Genomic DNA, 18,321 nt, shown 5'->3' on the forward strand with positions numbered 1-18,321 from the left:
CACTGTGTTTAATGACACCCCTTTCATATGTACACCTTTGTACCTTACACTTCTACACGTTGTTAATAGTTGTTCAGACGTCCTTTTGTCTTCTACTGTAGCATCTTTGATGGCAGGAATCTTGTGGCACTTGTGATTGATTTTATATTTGTAATTTGTGCTTTTATTTTGCTTTTTTGTGCTTATTAGCTATTTGTTAAATGAAGTATGAATGAATGTTATGTAGGCATGGTCATTTTCTTTTATAAAATTCCATTGGCAAAGTCAGATGTATAAAAATCCATTTTATTAAAAAAGGAATAATTTAAGATTTTTTTTAGCTATAAAGAATATTTCTTGGCTCTTGTAAGCTATTTTAGCTTCCTAAAGTTAAAATGATTATATATTTGTTTATTTGGATATTAAAATTATGTGCTTTTGTTTCATTTCATCTGAGTTTTTCAAATTAAAGTCTTTATATTGTAATCTTCACATGTGCTCGTGCATGCATGTGTGTGTGTCTGTGTGTGTGCGTGTGTGTGTGTGCGCATGGAGGTACACAGATATTTGTGTGTGTGGAGGTCAGAGACCAACTTCAGGTTGACATCATTCTTTATGCACTGTCCACTTTGGTTCTTTTTGTCTGTTTGTTTTGGTTTTGCTTTGGCCTTTTTAGACAGGGTCTCACTATGTTGTCCTGACTGTCCCGGTACTCTTGCTTTGTAGACCTGTCTAGCCTGATACTTTTTATGTAGATCAGGCTGGCCTTGAGCTCAGAGATCTACCTATCTCTGCCTCCTGAATGCTGTGACTAAGGGCATGTGCCACCATGCTTGCCCCAGTTTGTTTTTTGAGACAGGATATCTCACTGGACTCTAGCTTACCAAGTATGTTAGGCAGGCTGGCTGGCCTGTCCCAGGGAATCCTGCTTCTGTCTATCTTCCTATCCTGGGATTACAGGCGGGCATACCTAGCTTTTGTTACCGGGTTCTAAGAACTCAAGTCTTCATGCTTGTGAGACTTTTCTGTTTTCTTTAATGCTGATTCATTTATTTAGTAATAATAATTTTATGTATATGAATGTTTTGCCTGCATGTATGTCTGTGAACCACCTGCATATAGTGTTCAGTGAAGTCAGAAGAGGGTATCAGGCCCCCTGGAATTGGAGTTATAGATGGTTGTAAGCTGCCACATGGGGACTGGGAATCAAACCCAGGTCCTCTGAAGGAGCAGCTGACTCATTTTCCCAGCCCAGTGTTGACATATTAATGTAGGCTTTTCGTTTCAGCAAGAATCATTAACACTCCTGAAATAAGCTTTGTTTTTGTTATAAAATAAGGCATTTTAGAAATCACTTTAGAAAATTTATTTTTATCATGCTGTTCTTTATTTGCACCAAATTGATGACATGTGATCCTTTGTTTTCTTGCTTTCCACCATTCTTCTGTGTGCGCATTTATGAGTAGTTTCTCTCCACTCTTCTGACTAAGAAGATAGGGTTAACATAGGTTGAAATATATCCCCAGGGTCTTCTAAGTAACGGAAGAGCACACCTGACACCAGGCATGGTCTTTCCATTGCTGCCTCCTTCCCAGCATGCTGTTCCCAGGGCGTTCATGGTGGCCCTTTGTTGTTGTCTGACCTTGCTGGAATCCCTCCGTGTTATACTTAACTAATTTTATCCTCCAAGTATTTTTTTCTTTGGAGTTAAGACTAGTTTCTAGGTTGCATGACTCCTTTTAAAAAAACAAAAAACAAAAAACAAATCGAGACAGTGTCTTACTGTGTACCCCTGGCTGGCTGGCCTGCTCTATTGACCAGGCTGGCCTCCTGCTTCTGCCTTCTGATGCTGGGATTAAAGTGTGTACCACCGTGCATCCATCAGCCATGTGGGACATGGGCCCACTCATATGGACTCACTTTGCCTTCATTTCTTCAAGAGCTCTGTCACCAAATAGTCACATATCCATACACCTCATATGCCTATTTTCTTGCCTCACTTACTTTATCTTATTTTAGGAGCCCGCACTGTAGACCAGGCTGGTCTTTGAACTCACAAAGATCCTCCTGCTTCAGCCCCCACTGCTGGGATTCAAAGCATGTGCCATAACAGTGGTCCGTTCATGTAAAACTTTTTACTTTTAATATAGACTCCAAGATGGTCTTCAAGCCATTGCTACTGCTTCTAGCGGTCAGCATCCACAACCCTTGAAGACCTACCACACATAGCCTATGGCAACACTGTCTGTGCCTGCCGCGTTAGAAAGTTTCACTGTAGCACTCAAGGATAGTGAGGGCACACCATGTCTCTCCCCCCTTCTAGGGATTGTACTTTTCAGAAACGTTCAGAGTTTTTGCCTCTTGTCATTCGTTGCCATGTTTTCATTCTGTGAACCTGAATGCAATTTCAGGTACTTCAGGTTAGTGTTCAGATTACAGCGCCTTAACAAGAGAGGGAAGCGCTGTACAGGCTTCCCGCCTACCACCTGGAAACATACGTGTGTATAGTTACTGTGTCCTTACAAATGTCCTAGGCGTGTTTACCTAATAATCAAGATATTTATATGCATAGACCAGGCTGGTTTAGATCATTAAGACGAATCGTATGCCTGTCCTGGTGGCTGTGGAAGCTTGGGGATTTCTTTGGGATGTCTTAGTTCCTGCATATAAACTTAATGCTATATCAGTTTTGCCGTTTTGTTAACAGTGATGTGCTCTGGCCATCCACCATCTCACCAGAATGGCTTGTTCCATTCCTACTGAATTTTGATCAGACTGAAGAAGGAGAGCTTGCTCGCTAGGCCCACATTCCACTTTCAGGCCGTGTGTTCTGTTCTTATGGTTTATCCTTGACAAGTAACCATGCCTGTCCACCTGTGTCATGTCTTTATTGTCCTCAAGGCCCCTGAGAACCTTCTCACTGTCTACTCCTTCCATCTTTCAGGCTCTCCCAACCATAGGGCCTTTAGCTCCTGACATGGGTGACTTAGGGCAGTAGCACAACTTTCAGCCCATCCTCAGCCTGCTGCATCGGCCTTAGGCTTTGGGGGTGAAGAACCATCATGGTGGAGAGGCATGGTGAAGACCTGATCTCTAGAAAGAAAGGGGCTTAAGAAAAAAACCGAGCCTATATGTATTCAATTAAAACCAAGAGTTGGTTCTGTAGGAAGCAGTACCAGTACATTGAAAGAATTTTCATAGTTATCAGAAACCGTGGGAAGCTTCACTTGGTGTATCAAGCATTACTGGAAAATTGGGGTCCTTTCTCAGGATTCTTAGTCTTGTATAATAAAGACCTCATCAAGCGGTTCTGAACCCTATAGTTTTTATGATTAATATACTTGTGCTTTCAGAAGAGATACAACCTGTAATTGTCAGTATTAGATTAGTGGGAAGAACCAGAGTGTATAGTAACAGATTATCCAAGACATTTCAGTTGCTGCTGTACTTGAAGCTCTGTTGTAGGCCTTTGTTAAAGGGGAGAGTGGGCTGTGCATGCTCGCTCCTCTTGGGCTTCTGCCCAGCACACCGCTTTAGAGGATGCAGAGTGTGATGCAGATAGATAGGCTTTATAGGCAGGCCATGCAGGCTGTGATTTTGACATCGTATGTTAAGAAGGTGATGTTTTATTACTTTGCTTTGCTGTGAATCTAACAGTACTAACTGTTTATGCATTTAATTTACATTAAACTATATTTTTTCAGTTAGTGAAGCCTAGAAAAATGTTGTATGTTTATATTTGCTGTTAGTCACATATCTAGCTTCTTGTATGATATTAAGAAAGAATGCAACTTGTTAAGAATATCTTTCCTATGGAAGCATAACTGTCTGTTCATTAATGGAGCTCAACACTTTTTTTCTCCACAGTTCCGTCTCCTAACTTATATAGCCAGCTGAATGCTCTACAGTTTACCGTAGATGAAAGAAGCATTCTGTGGTTAAACCAGTTTCTACTGGATTTAAAACAGAGTCTTAATCAGTTCATGGCTGTGTACAAGTTGAATGACAGTTCGAAATCTGACGAGCATGTTGATATTCGAGTTGATGGCTTAATGCTAAAGGTATTGTATAAACAAGTGGCCATGGGGACAGCGCTTCTGTATTCCTGTGTGTGTGTGTGTGTGTGTGTGTGAGAGAGAGAGAGAGAGAGAGAGAGAGAGAGAGAGAGAGAGAGAGAGAGAGAGAGAAACACCAGACTGCCCTGGTGCTCACAGAGCTCCATCCACTTGCCTTTGCCTCTGCCTCCTGAGAGCTGGGTTTAAAGGCATGTGCCACCACACCCAGCTGAGACCAAAGCCATTTTTGTAGAAATAAAACTGACTAATTGTTATAATTCTAAGATATAACATGCTGTTCAGATGTGAATAAGCTTAATTATAATCTTAATTTTATGGTAAAATTTAAGATTGAATTTTGAGTCTCAGCTATAGGAAATCTAAGAGATTGCTTCTCCCACCTTTGTGTATTTATGATTTTAATTTTTTTCTAACTTCTGTTCATTTGAAAGTAAGCCATAGCAATAAAATGTAAATCTTTAGTGAGATGGCACAGTGGGTAAAGGGGGCTTGTAGTCAAGCCTGGTTATCTGAGTTCAGTCTCCAGCTCCCACATTATGGACGGAAAACTGACTCCTATACATTGTCCTCTGACTTCCTCATGCTTCCTGTAACAGCAAACAAACAAATAAATAACTGTCACAAAAACGGTTTTAAAAAATCTTTAGTCCTTTTTGCTCCTGCTCTAGGGTTTATACAAGTTTTTCTTCTAGAAAACATTAAGCATACAACAAAGTTTTTACATTGTATGAGTTGCATTTGTTCAGATTATTCCATTATTAGTATCCAAAGTTAGCAAAAAAAGTTGCCTTGTATTTTAAGTAAGTAGTCACTGATCTGATCTGTGTATCATCTTAAGTTTTTAAAGGGAAAAGATTAAGGGACAGCATTTTAGTAAATAGAATACGATGTGGTGGACATAACTGAAAATCTGTTGCAAGATCCATTGTTGATAGATTATGTGCTGTAGCCTCTTTTAAAAACATTGTGCAGATACTATTCTACATTTCCCAGCATAAGGAAAAATCTTCTGAACTTAGCATAAGGGAGATGATCTATAGCAGTATTGAGACAGAGCTCAACAATGATCATTATATTTTCTGGGCATGAGCAGTACCCAGAAAGCACTTGGAACTCTTTGCTAGGAACACTCAGACTAGATTCAGTTCACCCTTGAGAAGTATGTCAGTCCGTCTGACCTATCATCTTAGTCTCCCTGCTCAGCAGCCCCCTGCCTGTTTCTCCAGAGTGCTACGATTATAGCTGTGTGCTCACACGCAGCCTAGAACCCCGAGGTGGGTGACATCTGTCTGTGCAGTTGTTGTCATTCTTTCAGACATCTCCTAGAATACGTGGACTTAAAAATAGCTTAACAAAAATAGCAAATATCGCCTTTTCACACTTAGTGCTTTCCTTCTGTGTATTCACACAGTAAGTTTTGAGAAATGCATCTATTTATTATCTATTTATTCATTTATGTACTGTGATGCTGGATGTCAAATCTAAGGCCTTGTATATTGTAGCATGCATTTTTATCAGTGAGCTACATCTTTTATACCTACATACCTGTATTTTTTAAGAATTATTTATTTATTGTTTATATGTGAGTACACTGTTTCTGTCTTCAGACACACCAGACGAGGGCATTGTATCCCATTACAGACGGTTGTGAGCCACCATGTGGTTGCTGGAAATTGAACTCAGGGCCTCTGGAAGAGCAGTCAGTGCTCTTAGCTATCTCTCCAGCCCCCACACCTGTATTTTTATTTTCTGATTATTGCATAACTAAATACATAATCATGAATATTGTTAATACATGTGATATCTCACATGATGTGTGTCTTCTTCAGTAGTTAGTTCATAAGCCATCTTTTACTGAATTTATTAGAAGACTCAAAGGAAGGAAAAGTTGTGATTTATATCTGTAAAGAATTAATAAAAATAATACCAAGTCTTTTGTATTTTTCAGGATATAGGGATTTGTAAATTGAACTAAATTGTTTTCCCTTGCAGTTCGTCATTCCTTCTGAAGTGAAGCCAGGCTGTCATCAAGATCAGCCTCACACAGTGTCTATTCAGAGCTCTGAAATGATAGCCACCAACACAAGGCACTGTCCAAACTGCCGGCATTCTGATCTAGAAGCTTTGTTTCAAGACTTTAAAGATTGTGACTTTTTTAGCAAAACTTATACTAGATTCCCCAAATCCTGTGACAGTTTTAATCTTCTACATCCGATCTTCCAGAGACATGCCCATGAACAAGATACCAAAATGCATGAGGTTTATAAAGGGAATATTATCCCTAAATTGAATAAAAACACTCTTAAAATGTCTGCTGCCACCGATGTGTGGGCGGTGTACTTCTCACAGTTTTGGATAGACTATGAAGGGATGAAAAGCGGGAAGGGGCGGCCAATAAGCTTTATAGACGCGTTCCCTCTGTCTATCTGGATTTGCCAGCCAACAAGATACGCAGAGTTACAGAAAGAGTTTCAGACTTGTGATCAAGTGACCCTTAATACCTCACAAAGTGAATCCAGTGATCTGGCTGGCCGAATGAAGAGGAAGAAACTCTTGAAGGAGTATTATAGTACAGAGTCTGAGCCTTTGACAAATGGTGGTCAGAGACTTTCATCAGATGCCTTTTTAAGGTTTTCCTCTTCATCTTCAGATGCGGATGTTCATGTCCTGGTCCGAGTTCATAAACATGTCAGTATGCAGATCAATCACTACCAATATCTACTGCTGCTTTTCATACACGAGTCTCTCGTTCTGCTTTCGGATACCTTACGGAAGGATGTGGAAGCCGTGACTGGCAGCCCTGCTACCCAGACTTCGGTTTGCATTGGAGTTTTACTTCGGAGCGCAGAGCTTGCCCTGCTGCTTCATCCAGTGAATCACACGAGCACTCTGCGCTCGCCTGCTTCTGAAAGCGGGAGCCCGCTGCTCCCTGACTTCCTGCCGGCAGAAAATGGGGGGTTTTTATCTTCAAAGAGAAAGCAAGGTGGTAGTGGTATACATCGAATTAGAAATGCTACTCTCAATCATATGTCAGACAACAGGTCAATGAGTGTTGACCTTAGCCATGCCCCTTTAAAGGATCCTTTGCTTTTTAAATCAGCCAGTGACACAAACCTGCAAAAAGGTACTTCTTTTCTAGACTATTTATCAGATAAACATTTAGGGAAAATAAGTGAAGATGAAAGTAGTGGGCTTGCTTACAAGAGTGGCTCGGGAGAAATGACCTCAGAAGTGAGTCACACAAAGGATGTGGCTTGCTCAGACTCAGATACTGTTTTAAACTACAGAGGTGACTCAACTATGGTTTCCCTGGATAACGACGGCAACCAAAACACACCTTCAAATACTGTAACTGGTAAGGGAAATGAAGCCATACACACCATCTTCAAAGCTGAAGATTTCCTTTCTGAAGCAGCTTCACTCTCTGAGAGCCTGGAGAGTAGTAAAGAAGAGGCCCGCACAGCCAGAGCACTTAAACCCCAGCCGTCTTTAAGGTAACGATGCGATGCAGTTGGAATAGAAGTGGTTTTAGTTTTGTTATTTCTTTGGTTTGTTTATTTGTTAGTTTTGTTTGGGAGCAGAAAACCTCAGGACAAAATGTGGCATTGTTAGGATTAAAAGAGTCTATTTTTAGAATCTGAGAAAGCCCTTGAGCTTGTATGTGTTGGTATACTTTTTAGCACTTAGTGGCTCGGGGTGCTATATGATCTGCTGCCTTTACTACAGGCTATCTTCCTTACCCGGCCTGTGGCTTGCTGTGGTATGGCTGGGCTAGGACTCCAGTGCTCCTTTTGCCTCTGCCTCCCCAGTGCTGGGATTCCAAGGGCATTCCCTCTCCCCACCACTACTAAGAGTGGAAGGTGAAGCCCTTTTCTATATCTGGGGTAATTTTCCATTAATTTTGTTTGCTAACAGTGTTAAATCTAAGGAACGTTGCCCACCCACCCCAGCTCCACTCTCTGTTTCCTACAAGAACATGAAGAGGAGCGCCTCACAGATCTCCCTGGATACCCTTTCCCTGGACAGCGTGGGGTTGGAAGAACAGCTGGAGAGTGACGGAAGCGACAGCCACGTGCTGCTGCCGGGGAAGGGTAAGTCAGCGCATGTGCAAGTGCTCTTACAAGAAATACTACGCAAATCCTTAAAGTTATACCCACGGTTATTAATGACATCGAACAGACAGGCAACATGACTCAGTTCTGTACGTCCAGCCCTGTCCTGCTAGCTGTGACTTCCTAGTGGCTGTTCCTTTACTAATGAGTCTCCTCATGCTTCTGTTCATTTGCCTGTTTTTTCATCCCTTGAACGAGATTACTCCCCCTGAGTAAAAATTTGATCATGTTATTTTCCAGTTTAATCTCAGGAACTTCTCGTTGCTTTAAAACTGTGAGATTTAGAATTCTTAATCTGTTGTGAAAATGTTCATTATTATTTGACCTCAGTTTAGTTTTCCTACCTGTTGTTTTTCCTTCCTTTAGTTCTTTATCAAGAAATTGCATTCATCTGTGCGTTGTAATGTGTGGGGCAAGGTAGCATACATATTCCATGCCTGAGTGTAGAGGTCAGAGGGCAACCTGCAGGAGCTGTTTCTCTCCCTCCACTGTGTGGGTTCCAGGAGTCAAACTCAAGTTGTCAGCCATAGTGGCCTTTACCCTTTGAGCCACCTTGCTGTTCTCAGGTCTCACTTTACTGTGATGAGTGTTTTTCTGTTTCCCTGTGTTACATCTGTGCCTGGAGAGCTGTTTTACTTCTGTACAGTTTAGCAAAAATCATCACAGACATCTTATCCCTGGACTGTGAGAAAGACTCTGAAATGTTGTGTTAACATCCTACACCACAGTTACCACCACATACACCTGCTCTGTCGTCACATCCGGTGGATAACTTACTGAACCTTCCACGCTGCCAAGGGTGGGATAAAAGCCAGTTGGTTACCCGGTAGTAAACAGTGCTGAATGGGGCATATAGTTTTTGCGTCTTGGACTTCATCAGAGTTTTAGTTCTTTTATGGCATTTTACAGTATTAATCTGTGACGGACACAAAAGTTAATCATCTTATTCCTTTTCTCATAAATAGCTTGAGGGAGCTAGAAAATAATGGAGACCAGTCACAGGGTATCCAATCCGTGTAAGAGGTCATTGGGGGTTGCTGTAGGATAGGGAGAAGACAGAGGAGGGATCAGGCTGGATCTGTGCGGTGTGTGGAGGGGGAGATGTGAGGCTGACAGACTTCCCCATTACAGTGGTGTCACCCAGCAGGAGGAGGTTTGCTTGTCAACTCATTCTGATTATCCCTGTCATTGTTGGTTTACTTCATTTAGGGCGTTAGTATCTGACTTAGTTAGGGTTTCTGTTGCTGTAACAAAACATCATAACCAAAAGCAGGTTGGTGACTTAACAGTTTATTCGGCTCACACTTCCAGATGTAAGTCATCACTGGAGGAAGTCAGGGCAGGAACTCAAACAGGGCAGGAACCTGGAGGCAGGAGCTGAGGCAGAGGCCATGGAGTGGTGCTGCTTACTGGCTTGCTTCTCATGGCTTGCTCAGCCTGCTTTTGTACAGAACCCAGGACCATCAGCCCAGGAATGGCATGACCCACAATGCCCTGGGCCCTCCTCTATCAATTGCTAATTAAGAACATGCTCTATGGGCTGGTCCCAACCGGATCTGATAGAGGCATTTGCTCAGTTGAGGTTTTTCCTCTCAGATAACTGTAGTTTGTGTCTTGTTGACATAAATCTAGTCAGCACAGTTATCTCTGGCATTTTACTATAGGAAATCATTTCTCATTTGCTAAGGGGCTGTAATTTGACCCTGTTTGCTTAAAGGTATTTAAACAAGGCTTTGCTTGAAAGCATTAAAGGGTCTAGTCCATTTTTCGATAAATGTAAACATTGCTGGAACATGTATAAACAGATCTTAGCTTGTTAATTTACCTTTGTATTTTATTTCAGCAATGAAAAGGAACTCAAATACAAGCTGCCATAGCCCAGCAGAGAGTGTGAACACCAGTGCAAATATACAGAATTGTGGGGAAGCCTCTCCAGATGCCATCAGCACCAACTCAGAGGGCACACAGGAGAACCGAGATGATCTGGTAACAGTCCAGAGCTTTGTGGGAAGAAATGCCACCTGTCCTTCGTGCTTGGTGCATGCGTGTTTGAGGAACTTCATTTATAAGATGGCCACTCAGATGCAGGATGATCTACTCGCTGCTTCTGCTCTGGACAGTTCTTTCTCTTAGCTATCTGGCTGTTCCTATGCTTTACTTTTTAAATCTGTTTGTTTGTATTGAAGAAGGGAGGGGAGTAGTCTGTTCATTTTTTATTGTCTTCTCTCCCATTCATATTTTGACCGATATTTTAGTTTCTCTCGTGTAAACTTAAGTATAACAGCTCAGATGGCAGCCAGCCCTTACAGTAAGGGTCTTTCTACAAAGGAAATAGGATGCTAGTTTCTTTTAAACCTTGAAGACACAAGGGAAATTTTCTGAAAAAAATATAGACATACCCTACTTTTAGTGAACATCCATTCATATGGACATGTCATATTATTAGTCTTTGTAACCAAATACTTTCTCTTTACTGATTAAAAACAAAAGCCCCTGGAGATCGTCTATAAAGACTGAACATTCTTTGTCCAAAATTCTTGGTTCCAGAAGTATTTTTGGACTTAAGAATTTTGTGGATTTGGAACTTTTTCATATGTGATATCTTGGACCTTGGACCCGATTCTAAACCCAAAGTCGATTATGTTTCATAGATTCCTTTCACACAGCCTCTAGGTAACATTAGACAAGCTCTGAGGGTCTTGTGAAACTGCTTGGTGCTATACTCGTGGCATTGCCCTGTCCCGTGGAGAGTAGTCCATTTTTAATTTTGAACTCGAGACACTCAAGCTATCGAGTGCAATAGCCAGGCTCTGTGGGCCCCAAGGGTAGCCTGACTGATAAGTGAGAACTGTATTTATCGAGGTTAATATTTGCTTATAATTTCTTTAATTTTATTTTATTATTATTATTTTTTTTTTGGAATTACATGAGGTACTAACTGTATTTATACAACCATTGACAGATGTCAGTTGTGGTGTTTAAAATCACTGGTGTTAATGGGGAAATTGACATCCGAGGGGAAGATACAGAAGTCTGTCTTCAGGTGAACCAGGTGACGCCAAGTCAGTTAGGCAATGTCAGTTTGCGGCATTACCTTGGTAACCGGCCAATTGGTAAGGTTTTTCTTAAACCATGTTTCACACAGAATGCTTAAATATGTTTGAATTTATCTTGTGCTCTATACATGGCTCACTAATAGTCTTGTCATTATGATTCAGCTCAAGGGAAACCATATTGGATAAAATGTCAGTGATTTTTTTTTTTTTTTTTTTTTTTTTTTTTTGCTATACGCATAGAATTTTATACGATACATAATGTTTAGAAAATAATCCACTTTGGCATAGTGTCAGAAAGCATGCTGTCACCTCTTATCCTGGGAGGTGAAAGGAAACATAACCAAGCAAGGCTCACAGGTGCTCACACAGACTGGCGTGGCCATCCCAGCCTGCATGGGTCTGTGCTAGGCCTGCTGCATACTTGCTGTGGTTGTTTAGCTTGGGGTTTTTGTGGGAATCCTAACAGTGGGAGTTGGGGTGTCTTTGACTCTTGCCTGCTCCAGACCCTTTTCTTCCTAATGGGATGTTTCACCCAGCCTTGATGTGAGGGTTTATGTCTAGTCTTACTGTATCTTATTATGCCATGTTTGGTTGATAGCCTTGGGAAGGCCTGCTCTTTTCTGAAGGGGAGTGGAGGAGCAGTGGATCTGAGGAGAGGGGAAGTAGAGAGGGATGGGAGGAGGAGAGGGATGGGAAGCTGCAGTCAGGATGTATTCTATGAGAGAAGAATAAGTGAAAATTTAAAAAGAGACTCCAGGCTGTCTTTAGTCTTTGTAACCAAAATACTTTGTCTTGACTGGTTGAAAAAAGAAATTGCTGGAGATTGTCCTTACCTTCCCATCCCTTATGTGGGTTCTCCTTGTGGGGTCTCCTTGCTGTTTACTGTGACGTTGGTTGGAATAAAATAAATAAGTAAAATATTCCACTAGTTTCTATTCCTAGATAATTGATATCAGTCTTTCCTTTACTTGTACCTTTTTATATAAGACTTCTGTTGAAGTTAAAAAATTTATTTTTATATGTTGGTGTTTATCTCCATAAACCAACTCAAATCCTTTCTTGGAACAAGGTCATAAATAAATGTAATTATATACGAATTACATAGTCTTTACTATAATTTCAGTTTTAAGTGTTCTTTGGGAATGTTTCAATGACATGTCTTCTATAGCCTTTCACATTGTTGAAGACTCTAATTTAATGAGGAAAGTGCAAAGCCTACGTAAGACTCACTTCACACAGTTACCTGTCTCCTTACAGAGACATAGCTGGTACTCACGTGGGTCTTGAATCTGAAGTGTGTATCCTATCAGAGTTCATCATGAATTTCTCCCTATTATGAAAAAGAAAAAAATACAGAAAAATTGTCAGTAGTATATTTGAAAATTGCAGAGAAAAAGTGAAATGATGGTATTTATGATATATTTTATTTATAATGTAGAGTCATTTAAATTAGGAGTAAATATTAAAGCTGTTTTGTAGATTTCTTTAATATGCAGTGTCTGATATTTTTTACTATAATCTTAATGGCATATAATGTCCTTTTTTTGGTAGTGTTAGTTACAAAGTTATGATTTTTCATGTTTGTTTTTCAGGTTCTGACCCAAAAGCTATAATTCATCCTAAATCCTCTCCTGAGATTTCTCTGAGGTTTGAAAGTGGGCCAGGTGCTGTTGTACACTCTTTGCTTGCAGAAAAAAATGGATTTCTCCAATGCCACATAGAGAACTTTACCACTGAGTTTCTCACGTCTTCCCTTTTGAATATTCAACACTTTCTGGAGGATGAAACTGTAGCGACAGTAATGCCAATGAAGATCCAAGTTTCTAACACACAGATAAACTTGAAAGTAAGTTAACAGTTAAGTTTTCATAAATGTTCACATTACCTTTTCTGGACTTTGATTTGTGTCTAAAATCATGGTGTCTCTAAGCTACGTCCTCTGTCAGAGTTTATGAAATCAAGTGACTAATATTAACAGAGAATGCTACAGAGATTCTTTTTAGAAAGGAAAAATAGTGCAGGCAATTTTTTGGACATAGTAACTAGAGGCATTTATATAAATCTATAGCATGTTTATTCAAGTTGACTATTTGAATATTTTCATTATTTTTATAAGAACATGCCAATATTCTCTCCTTACCTGTAGGATGACAGTCCCCGAGGTAGCACAGTGTCCCTCCAGCCAAGTCCCGTGACTGTGCATATCGATCATCTCGTGGTGGAGAGGAATGATGATGGTTCTTTCCACATCAGAGGTACCCTGAAAACGATGCCAGTGAGCGCCCAGCATGTCGGCATGGCACACTCACGTGTTGGGTTTTGTCACTTCCTGTTACTGTACGCAGCTTTTCAGTAGTGACGATTGAGGAATGCTTTCACCACATCAGTCTACAGGATCTGTGTGTAACCCTGCAGTAATTCATCAGTAGTTAGCTTCATACCTGTGCTGCACATGTGTGTGGAATGAAAATAGGAAAGGCGTTTGTGGTTTTATGTTTCTGCCCCTACTGTCTCTCTGTGTGAGTGCGTGTGCATGTGCATGTGTGTGTGAGAGTCTGTGTGTGTGTGTGTGTGTACTTTATGCCGCAGTGAACACATGGATATCAGAGGGAAACTTTGGGTATCAGTTCAATCTCACCTTCCACCTTGTTTGAGGCAGAGTCTCTTTGTCCCTTATCATGTATACTTCAGGCTGCCTGGCCTGCAAGGCAGGAGTTCTCTGTTCTTCTCTGCTCTTCCCCCTCCCCCCCCCCAGGAACACTTGGAGTACACAACTGTTCAACTGTTAAGAAAAATAAAATTATGAAATATGTAGGGAAATGTATGGAGATAGAAACAAACACCCTGTGTGAGGTAACGGAGGCCCAGGGAGACAACGCCTGTGTGCATCTTCCATATGTAGGTGTTAGCTTCTATGCTCTGGATGCAACTGTGTGATTGAGAGTCACACAGAGGTTAGGTAGCTGGTCAGTGGCCAGTTCTTCCTCTGGCTATAAAAGGATAAAGGAGACCTGAAATGGATGGGAGGGCAGGCTGGAGGAAGGATACGAGACAGAGATAACTAACACTGAAGGCCTCTGGAAAGCAAGGTGACCTAATGTAGAAGGCTTCTAAAATATTTACACATAGAAAAGAATTTCCATATAGTCACCATAGAATGAGAGAGACAGTACCCCAGCTAGGCATAATGTATTAACCAAATAAAACTCCCAGAATGGGTTCCATCGTGAGTTCTTGACCAGTGGGGTTCTACAGTCCACCTAAGCAATACAGCACAATACCAATGTAGTGAAACCAATTTGGTTACTGTCTGCATGTTGTAGGTTAGATCTGAAGACACTGCATATGTGTGGCATAGACAGTGGAGAATTTGAACTGACACTCCACTGAAAGCTTCACCCCTCCTAGCTGGCATCCATAGTGCTGGACACACGACCCAAGTGCTGAACACACATCTATCTAACTCAGCTGCCAACCCTGTGAACTACAGTAATGACATCCATGCAAGATATGCCCATTGTTCCAGGAATAGCATTAATGGTGTGGCAGTAACCAGTCAATTTCTAATTGGATTTAAAGCCCGTTGTATGAGATAGGCTGATACTGTTACTGAGGCCAAGAGCCTGAGACCAGAGAGAGGGTGGGCCCTAAGGGAATCCCACTTCCGGTCTAGGGGGCTTACTGTCCTCTTCTGGCTTCCACAGGCACTGTACACACACACACACACACACACACACAGACGCACATGCAGGCAAGCCACTCATGTATAAAATAAGAGTACAATGAATCTTAAACTTAAATAGGTTTGAAGCACAGCCACAATAGATTTTAATGAAGTCTGGTTTACTTGTTTTCTTTTGTAACCCAGGCTAGCCTGGGATTTAAGAATCTTCCATCTGCCTCTCTAGGGCTGGGTTACAGACATTCACAGTTGCACCTGGCTCAAAAGATATGTTATGATTTTTCTAAATTGAAGTATTCTTTTCTCTAAAATGATTTTTTGGTAGTTCTGGGGGATGAACACAGGGCCTGTGCCCATTTTGAAGACATTTTAATGGAATTGTTTTCTAAATTTCATTTTAAGACTTTCCATAGGGTGGTAGGTACATAAATATCATTTATTTTTTATGCTACTGTTTTTCTTTAATTCTACAACTTTGCTGAACAGTTACTAGTTCTGATTGTTTATTTGTTTATTTAGATTTATTTATTTATGTAAAGCAGTGTTTTGTGTGCATGGGCATCTGCACACCAGAAGAGGGCATCAGATCCCATAGGCACTTGTGAGCCACTGTGTGGATTCTGGGAATTTCGGAAGACTGACAGTGCTCTTAAATCCTGAGACTCCCCTGCAGCCCTAATTATTTTTTTCCAACTCCTTCTATATTTTTATGTACAAGATCATATCATTTATAAGTGTCTTGCTCCTTCCTTTCTGTTGAAGTCTCCTGATTTCCTTTCCCTGCCCAGCTGTGATGGCTAAGACCCTCTAGGGTAGGACTGAGGCTGTGAAAACAGACATCCTTGTCCTGTTTCTGATTTTGGCAAAGGAAAAAATACCTTTAAATACACAAGTGTGGGGTGTCTACCTATACTCTTTATCACCCTGAGAAAGTTTCCTTTCTGTTCCTAATTTCTCTATACTTTTATTATGTTAAGGTTTAGGATTTTTCAGGTGCCTTCTTTTCTTTTTACTATTTTGGTTTTTCAAGGCAGTCTCTCTACATGGCCCTGGCTGTCCTAGAACTCTCAAGATACCCGCCTTTCTCTGCCTCCTGAGTGCCGGATTAAGGTCTTGTGCCTCCATGCCCAGTCCTCACATGCCTTTTTTATAGGCTTTGAGGTAGTCCAGAGCTCCTGGTACTCTGCAGATATGTACAGTTATTTCACTTTGTTTTGTTTGTTTGTTTGTTTGTTTTTTTATGTAAGACATCCTGCATTCTATAGTACTTGCTTAGGGTCAGTTTATATTTTTATATGTTGGTATATTCACTTTACCAATATTTTGTACAGGATGGTTATGTCTCTGTTCGCACACATGTTGGTCTTATGTTTTAATTTCTTGGCATGCTGTTGTTATTTGGGATCTTTTGAAAGAGTGAGCTTCTGGTTTTACTGTGTTTATTCCCCATTTCTCCATCACAAACTACTGTCCTCACATTAACAGTTACGTTCTTATTTTAAAATTAGTTCCTCATGATAGAACTCTAAAGATTTGTCAGATGACTTGGAACTGTTATCTGAGCATGTTGTTTGTTTGTTCAGATTCTCACTTGTTTAACACTGGGACTGATTTCAAAGACAGTGCCAGCAGCGATTCAGAGGTGCGGCCCCGGGGGACGTGTGATGTGAGGAAACAAAGCAGTGTCACCCAAGCCACCCAGACGAGCCCAGAGGTTCCTTGGCCTTCACAGTCCGCTCCCTTTCCTGAGTGCTTGGTTGACATTACAAGGGAACAGGTAATGGGAAACTCAGGTTTACTTCTAGCACTTGGTAATTACCAAAACCCTAAGCTAGAACACCTTTAGTGCGTGTCAGTAAAGCATACTGTTGTGTGTAAGCAGTAGATGCTAGAGTTACTAATGTGGGGCAAGATAAAAAAAATCCCTTCTGTTTTCTTGACATTCTCTCAGTGTTTTTGTCCTTCCAGAATCGTCCTCATTCTTAAAAATTTCTTTAAAAAGTGTGGCTACTACATTAAGCTTAACATTGTATAATGTGTTTTTCATATCATTACATTTTCTTCAAGCTTATTTTAATGGCTGAATGATGTGATATGGATGTATTAACGTTGCTGAACATTCTGTTTGGCACTTACTCGTAATATTCAAGTTGCTTCTGCTTATCTGAAATTAAACATAAAAATGTCCTGCAGAGTTGTAACCTCTGTGGTCGGGTGGTAGAAGGAACTCATTGATCTGTCCCAGGATTTGCTGGATGACAACTCTGACTGGGTATAGAAACTGAGCACTGTGATTGATCTCTGTAAATATAGACTGGCCTTAGTTTTTATTGTCTCCTCATATGCAGTGGCTTGAGACGGCAAAATACCTGAATTAAGTCTTAGAAAGTTTTGACCATCTGAAGGAAAATGCCTATTGGAACATTCACAATATGAATCTGAAGATGAGGAGAAAGTTGTTCTGGGCCAGGCTGTCTCTTATCTATGAGTTAGTTGACTCCTGGGACTAGGAAAGGTCACCTAAGAGAGAGGCTTAGGTAAAAGAAAGCGGGGAACCGTGAGATCTAATAGAAGGTGAAAACTGAAGGGATCCCAGGAGGGGGGAAAGAGGAGCAAGTGGGGAGGTGGCAAGTTGAAAAATGGAGGTCAGTGCGTCTGAAGACACAGAGGCCCAAGGGTAGCACAGTGACACAGCATCATCAGTGACACAGCATCATGTTAAATTTGGAACTGAGAAGTTAATTAGTATATTGAATTACTGGGTCAAAATGTAGGAACACTGTTACTTGCATAGTGCTTTCCAGTAGCTCCTGGAAGGAATTTTCAGCAAGTGGACCCTCACCAGCATTGGGTGGTTTACCATCCCAAGTGATGCACCATAAAATAGTTACATTTTCAGGAAGTGATTAAAACCTCTTGTTTTCCAAATGTCTTTTCAGCTCATGGAGGAAAACGAGTGTCTTAGGCAGAAGCTGGCTCAAGCTAAAATAGAGCTTGCGGAGGCTCACTCAGCCAGAGACCAACTTCTCCATCAGATGAAGAGGATGGCCCTTGAGTAGCTGCCGTGGCCATGAGAACGTGGGTGATAGCTCTGGAGAAGGAAGGTTATGTTTAAAATAAGGATGTAACCAGTTAGTGGGGAGTTTTCTTTTATATGAAAATAAAGCGTGTGATAAAGCGGTGGCTGTTCCAAACCCTGTTGAGGAACTCTTGGGTGCAAGCTGCAAGCGGTACAGTCAGCTGGGTGGCCCAGTGAAGGCTGCACACACTGTGACACTGCTACACGTCTAATGAGAAATGTCACTTCCTAACTTCAGTGTCTCACCATAAGCATTTTTACAAGACAAAGGAAGACCTGGTGTGCTCATGCAGACTGCTGAATTTATTTCTCTTTGTTATTAATTTACTGTTATTTC

The 18,321-nt window shown here is 41.0% G+C and overlaps 1 protein-coding gene across 6 annotated transcripts in view; it reads left to right on the forward strand.

Moving 5' to 3' along the window:
- The window catches only part of Bltp3b (bridge-like lipid transfer protein family member 3B), a 66,918-nt gene extending 48,832 nt beyond the window's left edge, over positions 1–18,086 (forward strand). For 4 of the 6 annotated variants that reach the window (XM_076919953.1, XM_076919956.1, XM_076919951.1 and 1 more), the window contains 9 exons: positions 3,847–4,040; positions 6,048–7,549; positions 7,971–8,146; positions 10,011–10,153; positions 11,130–11,280; positions 12,816–13,069; positions 13,370–13,478; positions 16,489–16,682; positions 17,845–18,086. In XM_076919953.1, the coding sequence (XP_076776068.1) occupies positions 3,847–4,040; positions 6,048–7,549; positions 7,971–8,146; positions 10,011–10,153; positions 11,130–11,280; positions 12,816–13,069; positions 13,370–13,478; positions 16,489–16,682; positions 17,845–17,964 (2,843 nt within the window). In that variant the 3' untranslated portion in view covers positions 17,965–18,086. The remainder of the gene's footprint in view (positions 1–3,846; positions 4,041–6,047; positions 7,550–7,970; positions 8,147–10,010; positions 10,154–11,129; positions 11,281–12,815; positions 13,070–13,369; positions 13,479–16,488; positions 16,683–17,844) is intronic. The other 2 variants (XM_076919954.1, XM_076919952.1) reach the window with 1 other exon arrangement.
- The last annotated feature ends 235 nt before the right edge of the window (positions 18,087–18,321 follow it).

Source organism: Arvicanthis niloticus, chromosome 22 (genome assembly GCF_011762505.2).
Source record: "Arvicanthis niloticus isolate mArvNil1 chromosome 22, mArvNil1.pat.X, whole genome shotgun sequence".
In the NCBI taxonomy this organism is placed as follows: Eukaryota; Metazoa; Chordata; class Mammalia; order Rodentia; family Muridae; genus Arvicanthis; species Arvicanthis niloticus.